General features: G+C 45.6%; 2 protein-coding genes and 4 non-coding genes across 6 annotated transcripts; 1 reads left to right on the forward strand and 5 right to left on the reverse strand.

The window, feature by feature from the left end:
- The first annotated feature begins 649 nt into the window (after positions 1-649).
- On the forward strand, positions 650-13,352 carry SURF1 (SURF1 cytochrome c oxidase assembly factor). The gene is made up of 7 exons (XM_060757118.2): positions 650-916; positions 4,413-4,495; positions 5,787-5,978; positions 7,234-7,306; positions 8,858-9,020; positions 11,116-11,197; positions 12,840-13,352. The coding sequence occupies exons 1-7, from the start codon at positions 731-733 to the stop codon at positions 12,904-12,906; spliced, it is 846 nt and encodes a 281-aa protein (XP_060613101.2). The 5' UTR covers positions 650-730; the 3' UTR covers positions 12,907-13,352.
- Positions 13,353-21,155, reverse strand: RPL7A (ribosomal protein L7a). Its single transcript, XM_067471992.1, has 8 exons — positions 21,052-21,155; positions 20,782-20,902; positions 19,003-19,152; positions 16,974-17,114; positions 16,112-16,191; positions 14,616-14,746; positions 14,468-14,537; positions 13,353-13,523 (listed from the first exon to the last, which is right to left on the reverse strand). The coding sequence occupies exons 1-8, from the start codon at positions 21,052-21,054 to the stop codon at positions 13,419-13,421; spliced, it is 801 nt and encodes a 266-aa protein (XP_067328093.1). The 5' UTR covers positions 21,055-21,155; the 3' UTR covers positions 13,353-13,418.
- Positions 15,773-15,851, reverse strand: LOC132763969 (small nucleolar RNA SNORD36). Its single transcript, XR_009630301.1, has one exon. It is a non-coding gene; the product is annotated as a small nucleolar RNA SNORD36 (small nucleolar RNA).
- On the reverse strand, positions 16,313-16,391 carry LOC132763970 (small nucleolar RNA SNORD36). The gene has a single exon (XR_009630302.1). It is a non-coding gene; the product is annotated as a small nucleolar RNA SNORD36 (small nucleolar RNA).
- Positions 17,255-17,327, reverse strand: LOC132763972 (small nucleolar RNA SNORD24). Its single transcript, XR_009630304.2, has one exon. It is a non-coding gene; the product is annotated as a small nucleolar RNA SNORD24 (small nucleolar RNA).
- On the reverse strand, positions 19,230-19,304 carry LOC132763971 (small nucleolar RNA SNORD24). Its single transcript, XR_009630303.1, has one exon. It is a non-coding gene; the product is annotated as a small nucleolar RNA SNORD24 (small nucleolar RNA).
- Positions 21,156-21,173: the final 18 nt, after the last annotated feature.

Here is a 21,173-nt window from a genome sequence, read left to right on the forward strand (position 1 = left end):
GCAGCCTATAGGAAGAAGGCCTAATGGAAGAGGCGGGATAACGGCTATTGTTGCTTCGCTGGGTCAACAAGGGGAGCAGCCAATAGGATGAAGGCGTACTGGACGAGGGGCGGGGCAGGCAAAGGGAGCAGCCAATAGGAAGAAGGCCTAATGGAAGAGGCGGAGCAATGCCTATTGGCGTGGCCAATAGGAGGAAGGTCTAATGGAAGAGGTGGAATAATAACGGTTGGTAGTGCGTTGGAGCAGCCAATAGGAAGAAGGTCTAATAGAAGAAGCGGGAGAATAGCTGGTTGGCTGGTTTGATGAAGAGAGCGGCCAATAGGAAGAACGTCTAATGGAAAAGGCTGAGCACTGGCTGCTGCTGGTTGGCTGGATCAGCAAAAGGAGTGGCCAATAGGAGGAAGGCCTAATGGAAGAGGCGGAACTATGGCTGTTGGTAGTGGGCGGAGCCGATGAAGAGAGCTGCCAATGGGAAGAATTAATAGAAGAGCTGGAGCAATGGCTGCTGCTGATTGGCTTTGCCTACGAGTCTATGGAAAGAGGCTGGTTGGCGGAGTAATAGCTGTTGGTAGTGGGCGGGGCCGGCGAAGGGAGCAGCCAATGGGAAGACGAGGGAACCATCGGCGGCTGTTGGTTGGCTGGGCGGTAGACGCGTCAGCCAATTGGGCGGGGAGCTCCTTTCTGGCGGAAGCGGAAGCCGCGGGAGCGGAAGTGGGGTGCGGAGAGGGCCATGGCTTTGCGGCGGCTGTTCCTGGGGAAGGCCAGGCTGGGCCGGGGCCTCCTCGCGCTGGGTCCGCCGCGTCCTGCCTCGAGCCGAGCTGGAGCGGCCCAGGCGGAGAAGGAGGCGGAGGCGGCAGCGCTGAAGTGGGGCCTGCTGCTCATCCCCACCGCTGCCTTTGGGCTCGGCACCTGGCAGGTGAGCCCAGCGAGGGAGGAGCGGGAGAAGGGCCGGGAGTCCGCCAAATGTCAAGGTCTATTTCCTCCAAACTCCACTAGTGTTCGAATTTGGGCATATTGAGTATCCGTGCCAAGTTTGGTCCAGATCCATCATTGTTTGAGTCCATAGTGCCTTCTGGATGTAGGTGAACTACAACTCCCAAACTCAAGGTCAATGCCCACTAAAGCCTTCCAGTATTTTCTGTTACTCATTGGAGTTCTGCATGCCATCATTCGTGGAGTTCAGAATGCTCTTTAAGTGTAGGTGAACTATAAATACCATCAACTACAACGCCCAAATGACAAGATCAATCACCCCCAACCCCACCTGTATTCAAATTTGGGCATATTGAGTATTTGTGCCAAATTTGGACCAGTGAATGTAAGTACATCCTGCATATCAGATATTTACATTATGATTCATAACAGCAGCAAAATTACAGTTATGAAGTAGCAACTAAAATAATTTTATGGTTGGGGGTCACTGCAACATGAGGAACTGTATTAAGGGGTCATGGTATTTGGAAGGCTGAGATTTACATGAAGCTACTGGGGGGAGATCATCCGAAGTTTCGGGGTTTGGTGTCATCTATACGCAAATGATGTCCAACTCTGTCACTTCTTCCCACCTGCTACTAAGGAGGCTGTTCAGGTCCTGAACTGGTGTTTGACCGCTGTGATGATCTGGATGAGGGCAAACAAATTGAAACCGAATCCAGACAAGACAAAGGCCCTCCTGGTCAGTCATAAGTCCCAACAGGGCCTAGGGTTACAGGCTGTGTTGGATGGGGTCACACTCCCCCTGAAGACACAGGTTCGCAGCTTGGGAGTGATCCTGGATTAATCGCTGAGCCTGGAATCCCAGGTTTCGGTGGTGACCAGGGGAGCATTTGCACAGTTAAAACTTGTGAGCCAGCTGCGCCCGTACCTTGGGAAGTCCGACTTGACCACGGTGTTCCACACTCTTGTTACATCCTGAATAGACTATTGCAGCGCACTCTACATGGGCTGCCTTTGAAGACTGTTCGGAAGCTTCACATGGTCCAGAGGGCGGCAGCCAGGTTACTAACAGGAGCGGCTCAGGGAACACACTACTCCTCTGTTGCGTCAGCTCCACTGGCTGCCAATTTCCTACCAGGCACAAGTCAAAGTGCTGGCTTTAGGAGAGGTTTGGGAGGAACTGACCTTACTTTTTGGGAGGTGTAGTTCACCCATCACCAGAGAAACTGTGACCCCCACTGATTTTTTTTATTTTGTCGTGTCAGGACAACCAGTCAAATTATATTACATTTCTAACAGTACAAAGCAAACAAACAGACAAAATACAAAATTTGTGAGTTTTTTAGTTGATTAAATGTCCTTTGACCAGTATCTGGCTGCTTGGAGTGCTTCTGGTGCAGGGCTCAGGTTGCCTGTGGTTTGCTCTTCTCCACACTCTCATGTCGAGGATTCCACTTTGTGGCCCCATTTCTGAAGGTTGGCTCTGCATCTCATGGTGCCAGAGCGCAGTCTGTTCAGCGCCTTCCAAGTCGCCCAATCTTCTGTGTGCCCGGGGGGAGTCTTCCATTTGGTATCAGCCATTGGTTGAGGTTCTGGGTTTGAGCCTGCCACTTTTGGACTCTCGCTTGCTGAGGTGTTCCAGAGAGTGTCTCTGTAGATATTAGAAAACTATGCCTAGATTTAAGTCGTTGACGTGCTGGCTGATACCCAAACAGGGGATGAGCTGGAGATGTCGCTGCCTTGGTCCTTTCACTATTGGCTGCTACTTCCCGGCGGATGTCAGGTGGTGCAATACCGGCTAAACAGTGTAATTTCTCCAGTGGTGTAGGCGCAGACACCCCGTGATAATGCGGCATGTCTCATTAAGAGCCACATCCACTGTTTTAGTGTGGTGAGATGTGTTCCACACTGGGCATACATACTCAGCAGCAGAGTAGCACAGCGCAAGGGCAGATGTCTTCACTGTGTCTGGTTGTGATCCCCAGGTTGTGCCAGTCAGCTTTCTTATGATATTGTTTCTAGCACCCACTTTTTGCTTGATGTTCAGGCAGTGCTTCTTATAGGTAAGAGCACGGTCCAGAGTGACTCCCAGGTATTTGGGTGCGCTGCAATGCTCCAGTGGGATTCCTTCCCAGGTGATCTTCAGAGCTCGGGATGCTACTCTGCTCTTGAGATGAAAGGCACATCTCTGTGTTTTAGATGGGTTGGGGATCAGCTGGTTTTCCCTGTAATAGGCAGTAAGAGCACCTAGAGCTTCGGAAACCTTCTGTTCCACCATCTCAAAGCTCCCTGCTTGAGCAGTAATGCACGATCATCAGCATAGATGAAACTCTCTATCCCTTCTGGCAGTGGCTGGTCATTTGTGTAGATGTTGAACATGGATGGAGCAAGCACGCTCCCCTGAGGCAGGCCGTTCTTCTGTTTCCGCCATCTGCTTCTCTGGCCCTGGAACTCAACAAAAAAGCTCCTGTTTTGTAGCAGGTTTCCTATGAGGTGGGTGAGGTGGTAGTCCTTTGTGATATTATACCCCCAATGGACCTTGGCACACAGAACCCCCATGACTAACTCAACCTACTGTAAGGGTTTCAGGGGACTAACTCACCATAGTGGGAGTTGTAGTTTACTCTGCAGCCAGAGAGCACACTGAACCCCACCCATGATGCATCCAGAGCAAACTTGTCCAACATAACAAACTTTAAGCACTGATGGAGTTTCCGGGGTTACCCTGGCATGATGGGAGTTGTAGTTCACCCACAACCCTATGCATTCTGTACAATTTAAAAATAGGCTTTTTCAAATAACTTGGGCAATGCTGGGGACCCAAGCTAGTTTCATAGATAAAATAGAGGGCAAGTTTCATAGAAATAATGGAGAGAGTTGTGTCAGGATCACCGTATCAGCCTAGGACTGGCTGCTTTGATTCTCTGTCATAGAGAAGGGAAGTGGGGGGAAGGGGGCTGAGTACAGGCAAGGTAGTGTAAATGAGACATCAGTTTTGTGAGGGAAATAGAAATTGCAATTAAGAGACTTGTGGCCACAGTGTTTAGCCATCAGAGGACGGGTGGAAGTTGGGCTTCTATATTACAGGGTGTTTGAGTGCGAAACTTTAGAATTGTCTTTTTAGGATTGTGTGGAAAGAAGCAAATAAATCACTTGTCTCCAGCGTATTGTTGTTGTGAGCTTGATTTCAATTTGAAGATCTTCCAGAGTCTTACATAATGAACATAAAAGCCAAATTTCCCCTCACAGGGAAAAAGAAGGGGCTGGGCGGTCACATACTCTGCAGAGAGAGAAGGCTTCATTTCCAAGTTGTCTGTCGGGGGCGGGGGAGGGTGCTTTGAATGCAATGTTCCTGTTTCTTGGCAAAAAGGGGTTGGACTTGATGGCCCACCAGGTCTCTTCCAATTGTAGGATTCTATGCAGGGGAATGCATTGTGTCTCTCACAGCCTCTTCCTTCCGTTCTGCCTTCCTTCAGATTCAGCGCCGGAAGCGGAAGCTGAGGATGATCGCCGACTTACAGTCCCGGGTGTTGATGGATCCAGTCCCACTCCCTACAGAGTGAGTAGAGAGAAGGGGGGAGAAGTAGTAATAATATTATAGTAATAATAATAATAATAATAATAATAATAATAATAATAATTTTATTTATATCTTGCCTCTCTCTCCCCAAAAGGAACTCAGAGCAGCTTACAACAATGTTATAGTTAAAACAAAAATAATCATAAGCATAACTATATCTATATAAATAAAAATGTAATGTTAGTTCGTGCTACCATCAGAACTCAAAAACCACTGGGGGAATTGACACCAAATTTGGACACAAGACACCTAACAGTCCAATTTATGTCCTCCACTCAAAAAAATTGATTTTGCCATTTGGGAATTGTTGTTGCTGGGATTTATAGTTTACCTACAATCAAAGAGCATTTTGAACACCAATGATGGAATTGGACCAAACTTAGCACACAGGGCTCCCATGACCAACAGAAAAAACTGGAAAGGTTTTGTGGACATTGACGTTGAGTTTGGGAATTATAGTTCACCCACATTGTTTGAGTCCACTCTGGACTCAAACAATGATGGATCTGGACCAAACTTGACATGAATATTCCATATGCCCAAATGTGAATACTGGTGGAGTTTAAGGGAAATAGACCTTGACATTTGGGAGTTGGAGTTGCTGGGATTTATAGTTCACCTACAATCAAAGAGCATTCTGAGCTCCACCAATGATGGAATTGAACCAAACATGGCATACAGGACTTCCATGACCAACAGAACACTGTGGAATGATGTCCAGGGTGGGAGAAAGAACTCTTGTCTATTGGAGGCCAGTGTGAATGTTTCAGTTGGCCTCCTTGCTTAGCATTTAATGCCCTAGCAGTTTCAAGGTGTGGCTTCTTACTTCCTGGGAGAATCCTTTGTTGAGAGGTGATTAGCTGTCACTGATAGTTTCTTGTCTGGAGTTCCCCTGTTTTTCATTATTTACTGTTATGATTTTAGAGTTTTTGAATACTGGTAAAATTCTACAATCATAACAGTAAATAAAGAACAACAACAGGGGAACTCCAGACAATAAACTTCTGGAATATGGCCCCAAAAACGTACAAGAACTCAGTGATTCCAGCCATGAAAGCCTTTGAATGTTTCTGTTTGTTAATATGTTTGTATCTTTTTTTCTCTTGAATTAAAAAAATTAAAATAAGAATAAAGCCAATCTAACCTACGCCCTAATTTAAGGAAGGTCATTTATGCGGCTCAAGTCCATACGGGTATGAACAGCATTGAAAAGGAAAGAGCTGCACCCCTTAATGGTCGATTCAACAGATATTCCTTCTCCTTCCTTCAGCCCCTTGGAGTTGCGGGACCTGGAGTACCGCCCGGTGACGGTCCGGGGGCACTTTGACCACTCCAAGGAGCTGTTCCTCCTGCCACGCTCGCTGGTCGACCCCGGGAAGGAGGCAAGGGACGCGGGGCGGATCCTGTCCAGCCCAGAGAGCGGGGCCAACGTCCTCACCCCCTTCCACTGCACAGACCTCGGGTGAGTCCCACCCCCCGACACCCCCACAGGAGGCCTGTAAGCTATTATGACTATTATTATTGTATTACTGCAAAGGCTGGGTGGCCATGTGTTGGTGGTACTTTGGTTGTGCTTTCCCTGCATGAAGGCAGAATAAAGGGGGTTGGACTGGATGCCCTTTGAGCGTCTCTTTATGCTTCTGCATAAAGACAGAAGGTGGTTGAACTGGGTGGATCTTGGGACTGCTATATTATTATTATTATTATTATTATTATTATTGAAGCTGGATGGCCATCTGTTGGGGGTGCTTCTGCATAAAGGCAGAAGGTGGTTGAACTGGGTGGATCTTGGGACTGCTATATTATTATTATTATTATTATTATTATTATTATTATTACTACTACTACAAAGGCTGGGTGACCACCTGTTGGGTGTGCTTTGATTGTGCTTTGCTGCATAGAGGCAGAAGGTGGTTGGACTGGGTGGATCCTGGGACTGCTGTTGTTGTTGTTATTATTACTATTACAAAGGCTGGGTGATCACCTGTTGGGTGTGCTTTGGTTGTGCTTGCCCTGCAGGGCAGAATAAAGAGAATGGGACTGGATGCCCTTCAAGGATCTCTTCCAACCATTCTTATAATAGAAGCTTGATGGCCATCTGTTAGGGGTGCTTTGATTGTGCTTTGCCTGCATAGAGGCAGAAGGTGGTTGGACTGGGTGGGTCCTGGGACTGCTATTATTATTATTATTATTATTACTACACAGGCTGGGTGACCACCTGTTGGGTATGTTTTGATTGTGCTTTTCCTGCATGGCAGAATAAGAGGTTGGACTGGATGGCTTCTGGGGTTGTTGTTGTTGTTATTGTTACAAAGGCTGGGTAGCTATCTGCTGGATGTGCTTTGGTTGTGCTTTCCCTGCATGGCGGAATAAAAGGCATTGGACTGGATGGTCTCTTCTAACTATTATTATTATTATTATTATTATTATTATTATCATTTAAGCTGGATGGCCATCTGTTGGTGCTTTGATCGTGCTTTCCCAGCATAAAGGCAGATGGTGGCTGGACTGGGTGGATCCTGGGATTGCTATTGTTGTTGTTACAAAGGCTGTGTGTGCTTTGGTTGTGTTTTCCCTGCATGAAGGCAGAATAAAGGGGGTTGGAGTGGGTGGATCGTGCTTTATTATTATTATTATTATTATTATTATTATTATTTATTACAAAGGTTGGGTGGCCACCTGTGTCCTTTGATTCAAACTCTCCTCCTTCTTCCCAGAATCACAATCCTCGTCAATAGAGGTTTTGTCTCCAAGAAGAAACTGAATCCGGAGACAAGGATGAAAGGACAGGTGAGGGAAGGGGTCGGGAGGGACCTCTAAAGGCCATCTAGTCCAACCCCCTTCTTTCTGCCTTCATGCAGGAAAAGCACCATCCAAGCTGCCCCCCCCCCACACACACACACAAATGGCCATCCTTCCTCTGTTTCAAAGCCTCCAAGGAAGGAGCCTCCACTGTGCTGTGAAGCAGAGAGTTCCACTGCTGAACCACTCTTCTTACAGAAAGGAAGGTCTTTCTAATGTTCAAGTGGAATCTCCTTTCCTGTCCTTAATAAAGATCCTGAAGAACCCCGAAAGGTCCAGGTTGTTATTATGCCCTCTTGATGGCATAATAACAACAACAACAACAACTGCAAAGACTCCACCACAAGCCAGTCAAGGGGGTCTTAGTGCCTCAAGACCTTGTCCTGCACTTAAACACAATTGGCACTGACAAAATTACCAGCTGCCAGCTGCAAAAGGCCACCCTACTGCACACATTATTCGCCGATGCATCACACAGTCCGAGACACTTAGGAAGTGTCCGGCGTGTGATCCAGCCAGAAGTGATCTTGTCTGCTGTGGACTCATCTTGTTGTGTTTCTAATAATAATAATAATAATAATAATAATAGATGTTGAACAGCTGTCAAAGGCCCAAGACAGAACCCTCTTGATGGCATACTACTACTATTACTACTACTACTACTACTACTAATAATAATAATAATAATGCAAAGCCTCTGGCACAAGCCAGTCAAGGTGGTCCCAGTGGTGATTGGCACACTGGTTGCAGTGCCTAAAGACCTTGGCCTGCACTTAAACACAATCGGCGCTGACAAAATTACCAGCTGCAAAAGACCACCTTACTGGGATCTGCATGCGTTATTTGCCGATACATCCCACAGTCCTAGACACTTAGGAAGTATCTGACGTGTTATCAATGTCGTTTCTTAATTGGTTCCATGCCAATAATAATAATAATAATAATGATGATGATGTGGTCCAAGAGAGTAATCTTGTTTGCTGTAGACTCATCTTGTGGTGTGTATATTACTACTACTACTACTACTACTAATAATAATAATAATATCAACTCATTTTGCTGTGTCATACAGTGATTTTGTGTCAGTATAATAATAATAATAATAATAATAATAATAATGTGGAGAGTAATCTCGTTTGCTGTGGACTCCTCTTGTGGTGTTTATACTACTACCACTACTACTACTACTATTAATAATAATAATATCAACTCATTTGCTGTGTCATACAGTTATTTTGTGTCAGTAAAATAATAATAATAATAATAATAATAATAGATGTTGAACAGCCCTTCAAGGCCCAGGACAGAGCCCTCTTGATGGCGTAGTAATAATAATATCTTGTTTGCTGTGTCATACTGTGTTTTTGTGCCAGTAAAATGATGATGATGATGAGAGGAGAGAGCCCCCTTGATGGCACCCAGGCGTCTCTTCTGTGCAGGAGGAAGAGGGATCTGGGGCTTTCCCTCTGGCCTGTGAGCCTGGGCCCAGTCTCGTCGGGCGCATCCCACACCTTGTTATGAGCAGCCATTGCCTTCCAGGTCGAAGGGGAGCTGGAGCTGACAGGGGTGGTGAGGCTGTCCGAGTCCCGGCAGCCCTTCGTGCCGGAAAACGACACCGAGAGGAACCGCTGGCACTACCGGGACCTAGAGGCCATGGCGCGGGCGACCGGGGCCGAGCCCATCTGCATTGATGCCGACCACAGTAAGCAAGTCATATTGGGCCATGCACATTGTCACGGCATTCGGAAAATGTTCTGTTTCTGGTTTGAAATTGTTTCATTCATATTTTATTACAAAATTCTTCCTTTGAAAGGAGTTGTTCTCCTGCCACAAGCTAGGTTGCATTGGTGGAGACCCCATTGTTATTTTTTAATTATTGTTAATTATTTATTTATTTCCATCCCGCTTTTCTCCAGTGAGATATTCATTGTAAAATGATTGCAAAATGTTCTACAGCAGGGTGTCCCTCCTGCAAAGACATGCTTTAATAATGGGACGAATTAGGAAATAATGGCATTGATAACCCAGGGACAAAAATCATTGTGCGACACAATGTAATATAATACGGCTCCGGCCCAGTGTATTTGTCCGAACGGATCTCCCTCTACATCCCACCTCGAAGTTTAAGATCTTCGGGGGAGGCCCTGCTCTCGACCCGCCAGTCTCTCAAGCGAGGCTGGCGGGGACGAGGAGCAGGGCCTTCTCAGTGGCGGCCCCCCGCCTGTGGAACTCACTCCCCGGGGAGATTAGATCGGCGACCTCCCTCCTAGCATTTAGGAAAAGACTAAAGACCTGGATGTGGGACCAAGCTTTTGGTCACTCTGATAATTAACTTAAGGACCTGGAAATAGACAAAGACAAACGGAGTAGAACGGACTTATGGACTCTGATATATGGACCCTGACATGAGATTGTTTTAGGTTTTTAGGATTTTACTATGTACTGATGTTTTAATTTAAGTGTTGAATTGTTATTTTTGTATTACTTGTTGTGTGTTCGGGCATCTAATTGTGCCCTCCCCTGTAAGCCGCCCTGAGTCCCCCCCGGGGTGAGAAGGGCGGGGTATAAGTGAATGAAATAAATAAATAAATAAATAAATAATAGTGATAATATGATGTAAATGATGATGACAACACCACAAACCCAGGGACAAAAATTGTGTTACATAAGTGTGGTTAATGATAATAATTAATTATATATAATAATAATATATTATTTATTTATTTATTTGAGATAATCTATCTATATAAATAAAAATGCAATGCTCGTTTGTGGGATTAACATAACTCAAAAACCGCTGGACGAATTGACACCAAATGTCGACACAAGACACCTATCAGGCCAATGAGTGACCATCACTCGTAAAACACTGAAAAACACAGCGAAAGAGACTTTAAAAGCAAAAAAAAACATTACAATACATGTGCAAAACCACCTATATACACATACATACACACACAAAACACATATATACAGACTGGGCCACAGCAACGCGTGGCCTGGGGACAGCTAGTATAATCATAATAATATGTAAATGATGATGATGATGATGATGATAAAACCACCACCACAAACCCAGGGACAAAAATTGTGTTACATAGGTGTGGTTATTGATAATAATTAATTATATAGAAATAATATAATAATAATAATAAATTATTATTTATTTGAGGTCATTTATCTATATAAATACAAATGTAATGTTTGTTTGTGGGATTAATATAACTCAAAAACCACTGGACGAATGGACACCAAATTTGGACACAATACACCTATCAGGCCAATGAGTGACCATCACTCATAAAAACACTGAAAAACACAGCGGAAGAGACTTAAAAAGCCAAAAAATAAAAAATACATTACAACACGTGCAAAAAAACACACACACATATATATGCACACAGAAAACACATATACACAGACAGCAATGCGTGGCAGGGGACTGCTAGCATATTATATGATTTATTGTATTATTATTATTATTATTATTATTATTATTATTATTATTATTATTATTGGCATAGATAACCCAGGAGCAAAAGTCACTGTATGACAGAACAATCCAGTTTCTGAATCCAGATGATTGATCTGCTTTGAGTTGGATTGTATGGCAGTGGATTCAGAAACGGGATTACATGGTCAGTGTAGAATGGGACTATAATCTGCTCCAGCGGAACGCAATGGCAAACCCTTTCTGGGCTGGGTTTTTGGGGGGAAGAAATAACAATGCTGCTTCTTGGGAGCCCTCCCAACCATAACATGGGCCTGACGGCAGCTGTCTTGACCTCTTCCCGCAGAGAGCACGGTTCCCGGGGGCCCCATCGGAGGCCAGACGCGGGTGACCCTCCGCAACGAGCACCTGCAATACATCCTGACCTGGTGAGTCAGCGGTTGGACTTCTGGTGCAAGTGGCTTGGTTTTGAAAGCTTGCAAGGGGATGGTTCAGTTGGGATCCCAGAAGGGGTTGTGTGGCCAGCGTGTCCTAGTAGCATTTGCTCCTTTATTCGTTCTGCCTGCACCTGTGTCTCCTGGCATCTTCATAGGATCTGATGGGAGTCAAGTCAGTGGAGGCAATAATATCCCCGTGGAATAATGTCCAGGGAGGGAAGAAAGGACCCAAAGGGGGCAATTAGCAAGCTTAATTTGCAAGTGTTTGAGTGGGAGTAACTGTGAAGATTGCTTAGCCCAGTGGTTCTCAACCTGCGGTCCCCAGATGTTTTTGGCCTACAACTCCCAGAAATCCTAGCCAGTTTACCAGCTGTTAGGATTTCTGGGAGTTGGAGACCAAAAACATCTGGGGACCCCAGGTTGAGAACTACTGACTTAGCCCATAGTGAAGGCATCTGCCTGGAAGTAGCTAGGCCTTGGTTCCCTTGGAGTGTTGATTTCCTGGACGCATCCTTGGCCTGGGTGGTGTTTCCCAGCCCTTGGTTGCTTCCTGCCTGCAGGCATTATAATGCCGGCCTTTACTCCTTTTGCAAGGTTTCTTTTTTGGCGGCATCTTTTGCTTCCTGCCTGAAGACATAATAATAAATAAATAAATAAATTATATTAAATATAATAATTATATTATTTATTATTATTTATTAATTATTATTATTATTATTTTAAAAGTAGACTGCCCTTTGGTCTGTTTGACATGTTTGCTGCCTTGGAGACATCCTTAGCCTGGGTGGCACTCCCTGGCCCTTGACTGCTTCCTTCCTGAATAATAATAATAATAATGTAGCCTGCCCTTTGATGTGTTTGCTGTATTGGAGACATCTTTAGCCTGGGTGGCGCTCCCTGGCCCTTGACTGTTTCCTGCCTTTAGAAATAATAATAATAATAATAATAAGTAGCCTGCCCTTTGATGCGTTTGCTGCATTGGAGACATCCTTAGCCTGGGTGGCGCTCCCTGGCCCTTGACTGCATCCTGCCTGAAGAAATAATAATAGTAGTAGTAGTAGTAGTAGTAGTAGCCTGCCCTTTGGTCCCTTTGAGGCGTTTGCTGCATTGGAGACATCCTTAGCCTGGGTGGCGCTCCCTGGCCCTTGACTGCATCCTGCCTGAAGAAATAATAATAATAATAGTAGTAGTAGTAGTAGTAGCAGCCTACCCTTTGGTCCCTTTGAGGCGTTTGCTGCATTGGAGACATCCTTAGCCTGGGTGGCGCTCCCTGGCCCTTGACTGCATCCTGCCTGAAGAAATAATAATAGTAGTAGTAGTAGTAGTAGTAGTAGCAGCCTGCCCTTTGGTCCCTTTGATGCGTTTGCTGCATTGGAGACATCCTTAGCCTGGGTTGCGCTCACTGGCTCTTGATTGCTTCCTGACTGGAGACTATTACTGTTATTATAGAAGTAGCCTCGTCTTTGTTCCTTTGCATTGTTTGCTGCCTTGGAGGCACCCTTAGCCTGGGTGGCGTGTATTAGGCAGTCTTGATTCTGGTCTTTCTCAATCCTGTCAGCCCCATTTTGTTCATTTCCATGGTTTCGATAAAGGCTGGCATGGGCCTAACCCTCTCCTTCCCTCCTCCTTGCAGGTACGGCTTGTGCGCAGCCACCTCCTTCCTGTGGTATAAGAAGTTCATCCAGAAGGTCCCCCGCTAGGTCTGCAGGGGGTGCCTGGGCCCACTTCCTCCCAGAGGAATTCCCTCCTGCCAGGGAAGGACTCACAGCGACTTCCTTGCTTCCCTTCATGGAGGAAAAGGAGGCAAGATTTGCCTGGAAACCCAAGAAGGGCAGATGCTTCTGAAACCCATCTAAGTGGGTTGAAATAGGAGAACACAAAGGGCGATTCATGGGAATCCTTGAGCGGGAACTTGGCTAATGCGACAGGAAGCAACAAGGATTCCTATGTTTTTGCAGTGGAAAACAAAATCCGGTTCTTTCAAGCAGCACTAAGTAAAATCATGACTTCCTTATTTCTTAAAAATGTTCACTGAACTCTTAGGAGTGAAGGCTGCAGTCGCAGCACTCCGTTCAGGAAAAGACTCTTTCTGAAGGAAAGGGGCTTCTATGGAACAGGGTGGAAATAAAAGACTCCTCTGAGTCAATTTTCTGTTCAGGCTTTTTATTTGTATGTACAGAAAAAAACACCACGGAAGTCCCCTCAGTTGCCGCTACCCGAGCTTCGTGGCCAATTCCTTGGCTTTTGCCTTTTCCAACTTGGCAATGCGGGCCACAGACTTCGGCCCCAGGACATTCCCGCCCCAATGGCGGCGGATCTGGAAAATGGGAACAGATGAAAATGTGTTACGATAGGCAATCCGGGCTGTCATGAAACATTAATCCAACTCTTCCGTACTTTATAAATCTGTGCTCCACCCCGCTATAATTAAACAATGGTGTCTTATCACTGATCTTCTTGTGGGTCTCTTGCAAACACATAACATTTATGTTATATTTATTTACAATATTTATATTTATTAGTTGGTACTTCTATGAATGCATGACATCGAATTGCGCCAATCTGTAACCCGCTTTGAGACGCCGTATGGCTGAAAAAGGCGGGCTATAAATATCATAAATAAATATAACATAAATGTTATGTTTTTGCAAGAGACCCACAAGAAGAGCCATCAACATTACAATATAAAGCATATATAAAAACAGTTAAAGCATATAATCATCGTTGGGATAGAGCAGTATATAGATAAAGTTTTATTATTTTATTATAACTTACAATACACTTTAATACATTTGATTTATATCCCCCCACCCTACCTCCCCAACGGGGACTTTTCCTCCCATGTTGTGTCTGTGGAATTGAGCACACGATGGTAATTGATGTCCCTGTGCAGCAACTATCATATGTGCTAATTTCACAGCTCACCACTCAAAGAAACATGGTTACAGGTGAGCAACCAGCATTTCCTTGGAATGAAATGACTTTCTGTTTAGGGAGAAAAAGCGGGATAGAAAGGATAATCATAGAAAAGAATACCGATGGTAATAATAATAATAGGCGGCACTATTCCGCATCTCAAAATTGCAAGGCAAGTTCTCAAAGGGACAGAATATACTTCTGGAAGAAGAAAGAGCTATTTCTGGTTTTCTCCAGAAAGAGATGTCATAGAGTTGGAAATGGCCTCTTGGGTCATTCTTCCAATTGGAGATTTCCCCGTTCTTTTCTAACTTGAAGACGTAGGAACAGAGGCTTTGCCCTTACCTCGTCGTATCTCTCGTTGTAATTGGTCTTGACGGCTTCCACCAGTTTGGCCAAGGCTCCCTTGTCCTCCCTGCAAAGGAAATGACAAAGGCTCAGTGGCAGGAATGCACGGCATGGCCCTGCAATGGCTCTTTGGTGGGCCACTCACGGGTTCACTTGGGTGAAGGCCAGGCAGGTGCAGGTCTTGCGGTGGACGAGGCGCCCCAGCCGGGCCTTGCTCTTGATGATGCAGTAGGGCACCCCCATCTTCCGGCACAAGGCGGGCAGGAAGACCACCAGCTGAAAAACACAGCAGAAGGGCCCGTGGCATGATGGGAGTCTGGGCAGCCAACCCTAGAGGTGCAAGGGACCTCTAGAGACCACCCATCCGGTCCAACCCCCTTCTGCTTTGCAGGCACCAACCAAGGACTCCCTACAGATGGACATCAAGCCTCAGTAATACTATCAGAGTTGGAAGAGCACCATCCAACACCCCCAACAGAGGAACATCCAGCCTCAATAAAACTAACACTGATAATCGTAAGGGCCATCTAGTCCAACTCTTTATTCTGCCAGACAGGAAAAGCACCATTAAAGCACCCCCAACAGATGGCCATCCTGCCTCCATAACATCAATATTAATAGTAAATAATAATAGAGTTGGAAGAGATCTCAAGGACCATCCTGCCCAACCCCCTTTATTCGGCCATGCAGGAAAAACACAATCAAAGCACCCCCAACAGATGGCCATCCAGCTTACATAAAAACAACAGGCACAACCCCAGGAGCCATCTAGTCTAACCCCCTTTTGCCTTCAATGCAGGAAAAGCACAACCAAAGCACCCCCAACAGATGGCCGTCCAGCTTACATAAAAACAACAGGCACAACCCCAGGAGCCATCTAGTCCAACCCCCTTCTGCCTTCATGCAGGAAAAACACAATCAAAGCCCCTCCAACAGATGGACATTCAGCCTCAATAACATTAATGATAATAGTAATAATAGAATTGGAAGACATCCCATGGGCCATCTAGTCCACTCCCCTTTATTCTGCCTGGCAGGGAAAGCACCATCAAATCCCACCCGACAGGTGGCCAACAGCCTCAATAATCCTAATGGTGATGATAATTACAATAACCCCTTTATGCTATGCAGGAAAAGCACTATAATAATAACAGAGTTGGAAGAGACCACATGGGGCATGCAGTCCTACCCCCTTTATTCTGCCTTGCAGAAAAGGCACAATCAAAGCCCTCCCAACAGACAGATGCCCAGCCTCGGCTTCCAGGCCTCCACTAAAAGGAAGCCGCCTCCTGGGCTCCGGCTGCTGCTCAGGGTTAAAAAGCTCGTATGGTTTTGATCTTCATGGAGTAGTTCAGGTGAAGAAATTCACACATCATTGCAGCAGCCGAGCCGGAAGCGGATACAATATTTCACCCAGAAAATATTATTTTAAGGTTATCATCAATAACAATATGAACGATATAATATCATATATATACCCCCCTGTATCTCAATTATTATAAGATTATGATTATCATAATCAAAAAAGTTGACTCTGACTTTAACTGGGGGGCTTCTTTTTGGCTTATATGATGCGCATCTGAAAGTAGGTCTTATTTTTGAGCTAACGGTATTATTATTGCCCTGCTTTTTCTCTCTTACCTCAATAGGGTCCACATCATGGGCGATGACCACCAGCTGGGCTTTCTTGTTCTCCACCAGCGTGGTCACCGTGTTGACCCCTAAAAAAATGTGGGAAAAGGCCACGTTATTAAGGCCCAGGAAAAAAAAAACAGCAACCTTGCCAATAAATTTGAAACCATTTGTGTTCATCGTTGGCCTCTCTTCCAGGGCATTTTTGCTACGGCTCAGGGTTAAAAAGCTCGTTAATTTTTGCTCTTCAGTCTGCAGTTCAGGTGAAGAAATTCATACATCATTGCCGTAACAATTATATTAATAAGATTTATTAACTCTCTTATTTATTCCCCTCCTTTCTCTTAGGAACCACACTTTAAAAACAAATGCTAATACTATATAATATTATTAAAATAATAGACTATTATAATACTGGGATGCCTGACATAGATGCAAGTGAAACGTCAGGAGAGCATGCTTCTGGAACATGGCCATTCAGCCCAGAAAACACACAACAACCCAGTGATTCTGGCCATGATTCCGGCGTTCAACAACATAGTAATACCACTAATATTTAACATTTCTCTCCTTTCTGTTGCTCTCAACTAGGAGTCGCTTGTGAGTCAGATGTTTATAATGCAGGTATGGCCTGTATATATTTAAAATTAAATAATATAATAAAACTTTTAATAAATAATATATATAATAATGCTAATAATACAATAATATAAAATATTCCCCTCCCTTCCTGTGGTCTCAGCCCCGTTGTTCTGAACTAGGAGCCGCCTGCGAGTCAGAAGCTTGTAACTTGGGGACCTTGGCCTGCAAGTGCTTGCGTATACAAAATACAATGTTAGGGACGCTTAAGACTCGCCCCCTGCTCGCCCACCTGCCCTGAGGACGGGGGGCCTCTTGGTGGGGACGTCCCCCTTCCCGGCTGCCTTCTGCTCGGCCCGGGCCACCAGCCGCTTCTTCTTCTCCTGCTTAGTCTCCGGCCGGTACTTGTGGGCCAGCTTCAGGAGCTGGACGGCTGCAAGACACAACCCATTCAGTGGGTAGATCTGTTTACTCATTAGTCCATCAACCATATCAACAACAAAAGGCAAAAAACACAGAGACACATAGACACCCATCACCACCCATGGCTTCCCAGCGAGGCTGAGGGGCGGGTGCATCAGAGATCTTGGTGGCCGAGAGTCATCAAGCCAGCTCAGATAGCAAATATCTCTTGGCATCATCTGCACCCACTTCCCCTTTGCGCGATTATTACGACCCAGATTGAAAACAAATTCTGTTCCTGGTTTGAAAGTGTGATTTTCTGTTTCATTGTGCGGCCCTTACTTTGAAAGGAGTTGCTCTACTCCAGAAAATTTGTTTTTCTTGGCTGCCACCTTTCACATGTCATTCTAAACCTTTTGTGCAGACCCCAAAAACAAAGCATTGGCAGTTTAATAAACTATTTTAATGATAGAACCAATTAGGAAATAATGACACTGATAATCCAAGAAGAAAAATCATGTGACATAGTGTAATCTTAAACAAATTTATATAGATTAAAATAATAATATAAATATATTATGTAATAAATCATTTCTATTATTATAATATTGTAATGCAATATAATATTAATATATTATAATTTTATATTTATATTACATGTAATACTAATAAATTATAATATTGTAATATTATAATATTATATTGCATTACAATATAATATTGTAATGCAATATAATATTAATAATATATTATAATTTTATATTTATATTACACGTAACACTAATAATATTACAATATAATGGTATAGTACAATATAACAATATTTTTTGTCATGTCAGGAGTAAGTCGCTTCTGGTGTGAGAGAATTGGCCGTCTGCAAGGACGTTGCCCAGGGGACGCCCAGATGATTTGGTTTTTTTTATCATCCTTATGGAAGGCTTCTCTCATGTCCCCGCATGAGGAGCTGGAGCTGATAGAGGGAGCTCATCCGCCTCTCCACAGATTCGAACCTGCGACCTGTCAGTCTTCCTATATATCTTGTAAGCCACTCTGAGTCCCCTTCGGGGTGAGAAGGGCGGCATATAAATGTTGTAAATAAGTACCAAAAATTGTGTTACATAGTGTTGTTGTTATATATAATATTATTTATATTATTATAATAACTTCGAGATTGTCATCATCACCAAAGTGCAAAGTTTTGCAGTTTCTAAAACTTCTCCCACGTTTTTATGGTAAGACAAATTAAGAATTTTTTTTTTTTGGTCATGTCAGGAACGACTTGAAAACTGCAAGTCGCTTCTGGTGTGAGAGAATTGGCCGACTGCAAGGACGTTGCCCAGGTGACGCCCAGATTATTTGGTTTTTTTTTATCATCCTTGTGGGAGGCTTCTCTCATGTCCCTGCATGAGGAGCTGGAGCTGATAGAGGGAGCTCATCCGCCTCTCCACGGATTTGAACCTGCGACCTGTCAGTCTTCATTCCTGCCAGCACACTGCGCCACCGGAGTAATGATTAATGCTAATAACTGAATATATTGTATGTATATATATCTTGTAAGCCACTCTGAGTCCCCTTCGGGGTGAGATGGGTGGCATATAAATGTTGTAAATAAGTACCAAAAATTATGTTACAAAGTGTTGTTGTTATATATAATACTAGCCATCCCCTGCCATGCGTTGTTGTGGCCTACATGGGGGTTCTGTGTGGGAGGTTTGGCCCAATTCTATCGTCGATGGGGTTCAGAATGCTCTGTGATTGTAGGTGAACTATAAATCCCAGCAGCTACAACTCCCAAATGTCAAGATTCTATTTTCCCCAAACTCCGCCAGTGTTCACATTTGGGCATATTGAGTATTTGTGTAGAATTTGGCCCATGCCTGACAGAGATATAACATCATATTGATACAACATGGCTTTACCTGTCTGGCGGTCCAGGGCCTGGGTGAACTGGTTGATGGCGGGGGGCACCTTGAGCCGCTTGTAGAGGATGGCCCTCTGGCGCTGGAGCCGGATGTAGCGCGGCCACTTCACAAAACGCGTCAAGTCCCGCTTGGGCTGGATGTCCTGCCCTGAGGGGGGGAGGGGAGATATCAAAGGTCAATTGGGGGGAAGGGGGGGCTCCTCCGGACAGGGGTCACCGCTTGGGAGCATCAGAGATCTTGGTGGATGAGCTTGTCAGCAGAGCCACTCAGATAGCAAATATTCGCTTGCATCCTTTGCTCCCCGGCAAAGACAGCAGAGCCTCCCTCCCTCGAGGATTTCGAAGCAGAGGGTAGATGGCCATCTGTCGGGAGGGATCAGATTTTGCGTTTCCTTTATGGCAGAAGGGGGTTGGACTGGATAGCTCTTAGGAGGTCCCTTCCAACTATAGAAGTCTTTGATTCCATAGCCCTATTTCTCTCCATGAAGCTGCTAATAGCTATATGGCTGGATGGCCCTGTTGGGGGGGCTTTGATTGTGTCCTCCTGCCTGGCAGAATGGGATATGGCGGGATGATCTTTGGGGGTCCTTTCCAACAGCAGGATTCAATGATAAGATCATATTTATCCATCTATTTATCTATGGCCACTTATCTATGGCTGGATGGCCCTCTGTCAAGACAGCTTTGTCTGTGTCCCCCTCCCTGGCAGAATGGGATGTGACTGGATGGCCCTTGGGGGTCCCTTCCAACTCTAGGATTCAATAATAGATTGTATCGAACTATCTATTTATCTAGGCCATTCAATGATAGCTCTATCTAGGCCCACCTATGTAGGGCTGGATGGCCCTTTGTCGGGAGGGCTTTGACTGTGCCCTTCTCCCTGGCAGAATGGGATGTGACTGGATGGTCCTTGGGGGTCCTTTCCAACTCTAGGATTCAATAATAGATCATATTGAACTATCTATTTATCTATCTAGGGTTGGATGGCCCTCTGTCGGGAGGGCTTTGACTGTGCCCTCCTCCCTGGCAGAATGGGATGTGACTGGATGGTCCTTGGGGGTCCCTTCCAACTCCAGGATTCAATAATAGATCATATCGAATTATCTGTTTATCTATCTAGGGTTGGATGGCCCTCTGTCGGGAGGGCTTTGACTGTGTCCCCCTTCCTGGCAGACTGGGATGTGGCAGGATGGCCTTTGGGGGTCCCTTCCAACTTTAGGATTCAATAATAGATCATATTGAACTATCTGTTTATCTATCTAGGGTTGGGTGGCCCTCTGTCGGGAGGGCTTTGTCTGTGTCCCCCTTCCTGGCAGAATGGGATGTGACTGGATGGCCCTTGGGGGTCCCTTCCAACTCTAGGATTCAACAATAGATCATATCGAACTATCTATTTATCTATCTAGGGTTGGATGGCCCTCTGTCGGGAGAGCTTTGACTGTGTCCTCCTTCCTGGCAGAATGGGATGTGGCAGGATGGCCTTGGGGGGGGGGGGGGTCTCTTCTAATGCCATTCAATGATAGCTCTATCTAGGCCCACATATGTAGGGTAGGTTGGCCCTCTGTCGAGAGGGCTTTGTCTGTGTCCCCCTCCCTGGCAGAATGGGGTGTGACTGGATGGCCATTGGGGGTCCCTTCCAACTCTAGGATTCAATAATAGACCATATCGAACTATCTATCTATTTATCTATCTATCTAGGGTAGGATGGCCCTCTGTCGGGAGGGCTTTGATTGGATGTTCCCTCCCTCCCTTGCCCCCCCCCCCGGGCCTGACGCACCGATGCCGAAGTTCTTGGGGCGCTTCTCGAAGAGCGGGTTGACGACCTTCTTGGCCTCCTGCTTCTTGACCACGGCGGGCGCCGGCGCCACCTTCTTCCCCTTGGCCTTCTTCCCCTTCGGCTGCGCGGCGGAGGGAAATATAGGGCCGGGGCCCGACGTTAGTCCGCCCGGGACAGTTCCCGCCGGGGCCCGCCGCCCGGAACAGTCCGCCCGAGCCCGGATGGCGACCGATGCAGCACGGCCCCGTCCCCTCCCTCAGCTCTACTCACCATCTTGTCAGGCGGCGGCCTAGAGAAGAAAAGGAAGAAGCGAGGCACGCCGGGAAATATATCTTCAGCGGAGGGAGAGCGACAACAGGCACGGATCTCGCGAGACTTGGGTCAAGGGGGGT

This window comes from Anolis sagrei, chromosome 11 (genome assembly GCF_037176765.1).
Source record: "Anolis sagrei isolate rAnoSag1 chromosome 11, rAnoSag1.mat, whole genome shotgun sequence".
Classification (NCBI taxonomy): domain Eukaryota; kingdom Metazoa; phylum Chordata; class Lepidosauria; order Squamata; family Dactyloidae; genus Anolis; species Anolis sagrei.

Bases quoted from the DNA above. Each gene is read 5' to 3' on its own strand.
- SURF1 (XM_060757118.2), top strand. From the start codon at position 731: ATGGCTTTGCGGCGGCTGTTCCTGGGGAAGGCCAGGCTGGGCCGGGGC. The intron at 4,496-5,786 runs GTGAGTAGAGAG...TCCTTCCTTCAG, and splicing joins CCAGTCCCACTCCCTACAGA to CCCCTTGGAGTTGCGGGACC. The intron at 9,021-11,115 runs GTAAGCAAGTCA...CTCTTCCCGCAG, and splicing joins CTGCATTGATGCCGACCACA to AGAGCACGGTTCCCGGGGGC.
- RPL7A (XM_067471992.1), bottom strand. The intron at 17,115-19,002 runs GTAAAGCCATGT...TGTGTCTTGCAG, and splicing joins GGCCCTGGACCGCCAGACAG to CCGTCCAGCTCCTGAAGCTG. The intron at 16,192-16,973 runs GTGGGCGAGCAG...ACATTTTTTTAG, and splicing joins GCCCCCCGTCCTCAGGGCAG to GGGTCAACACGGTGACCACG.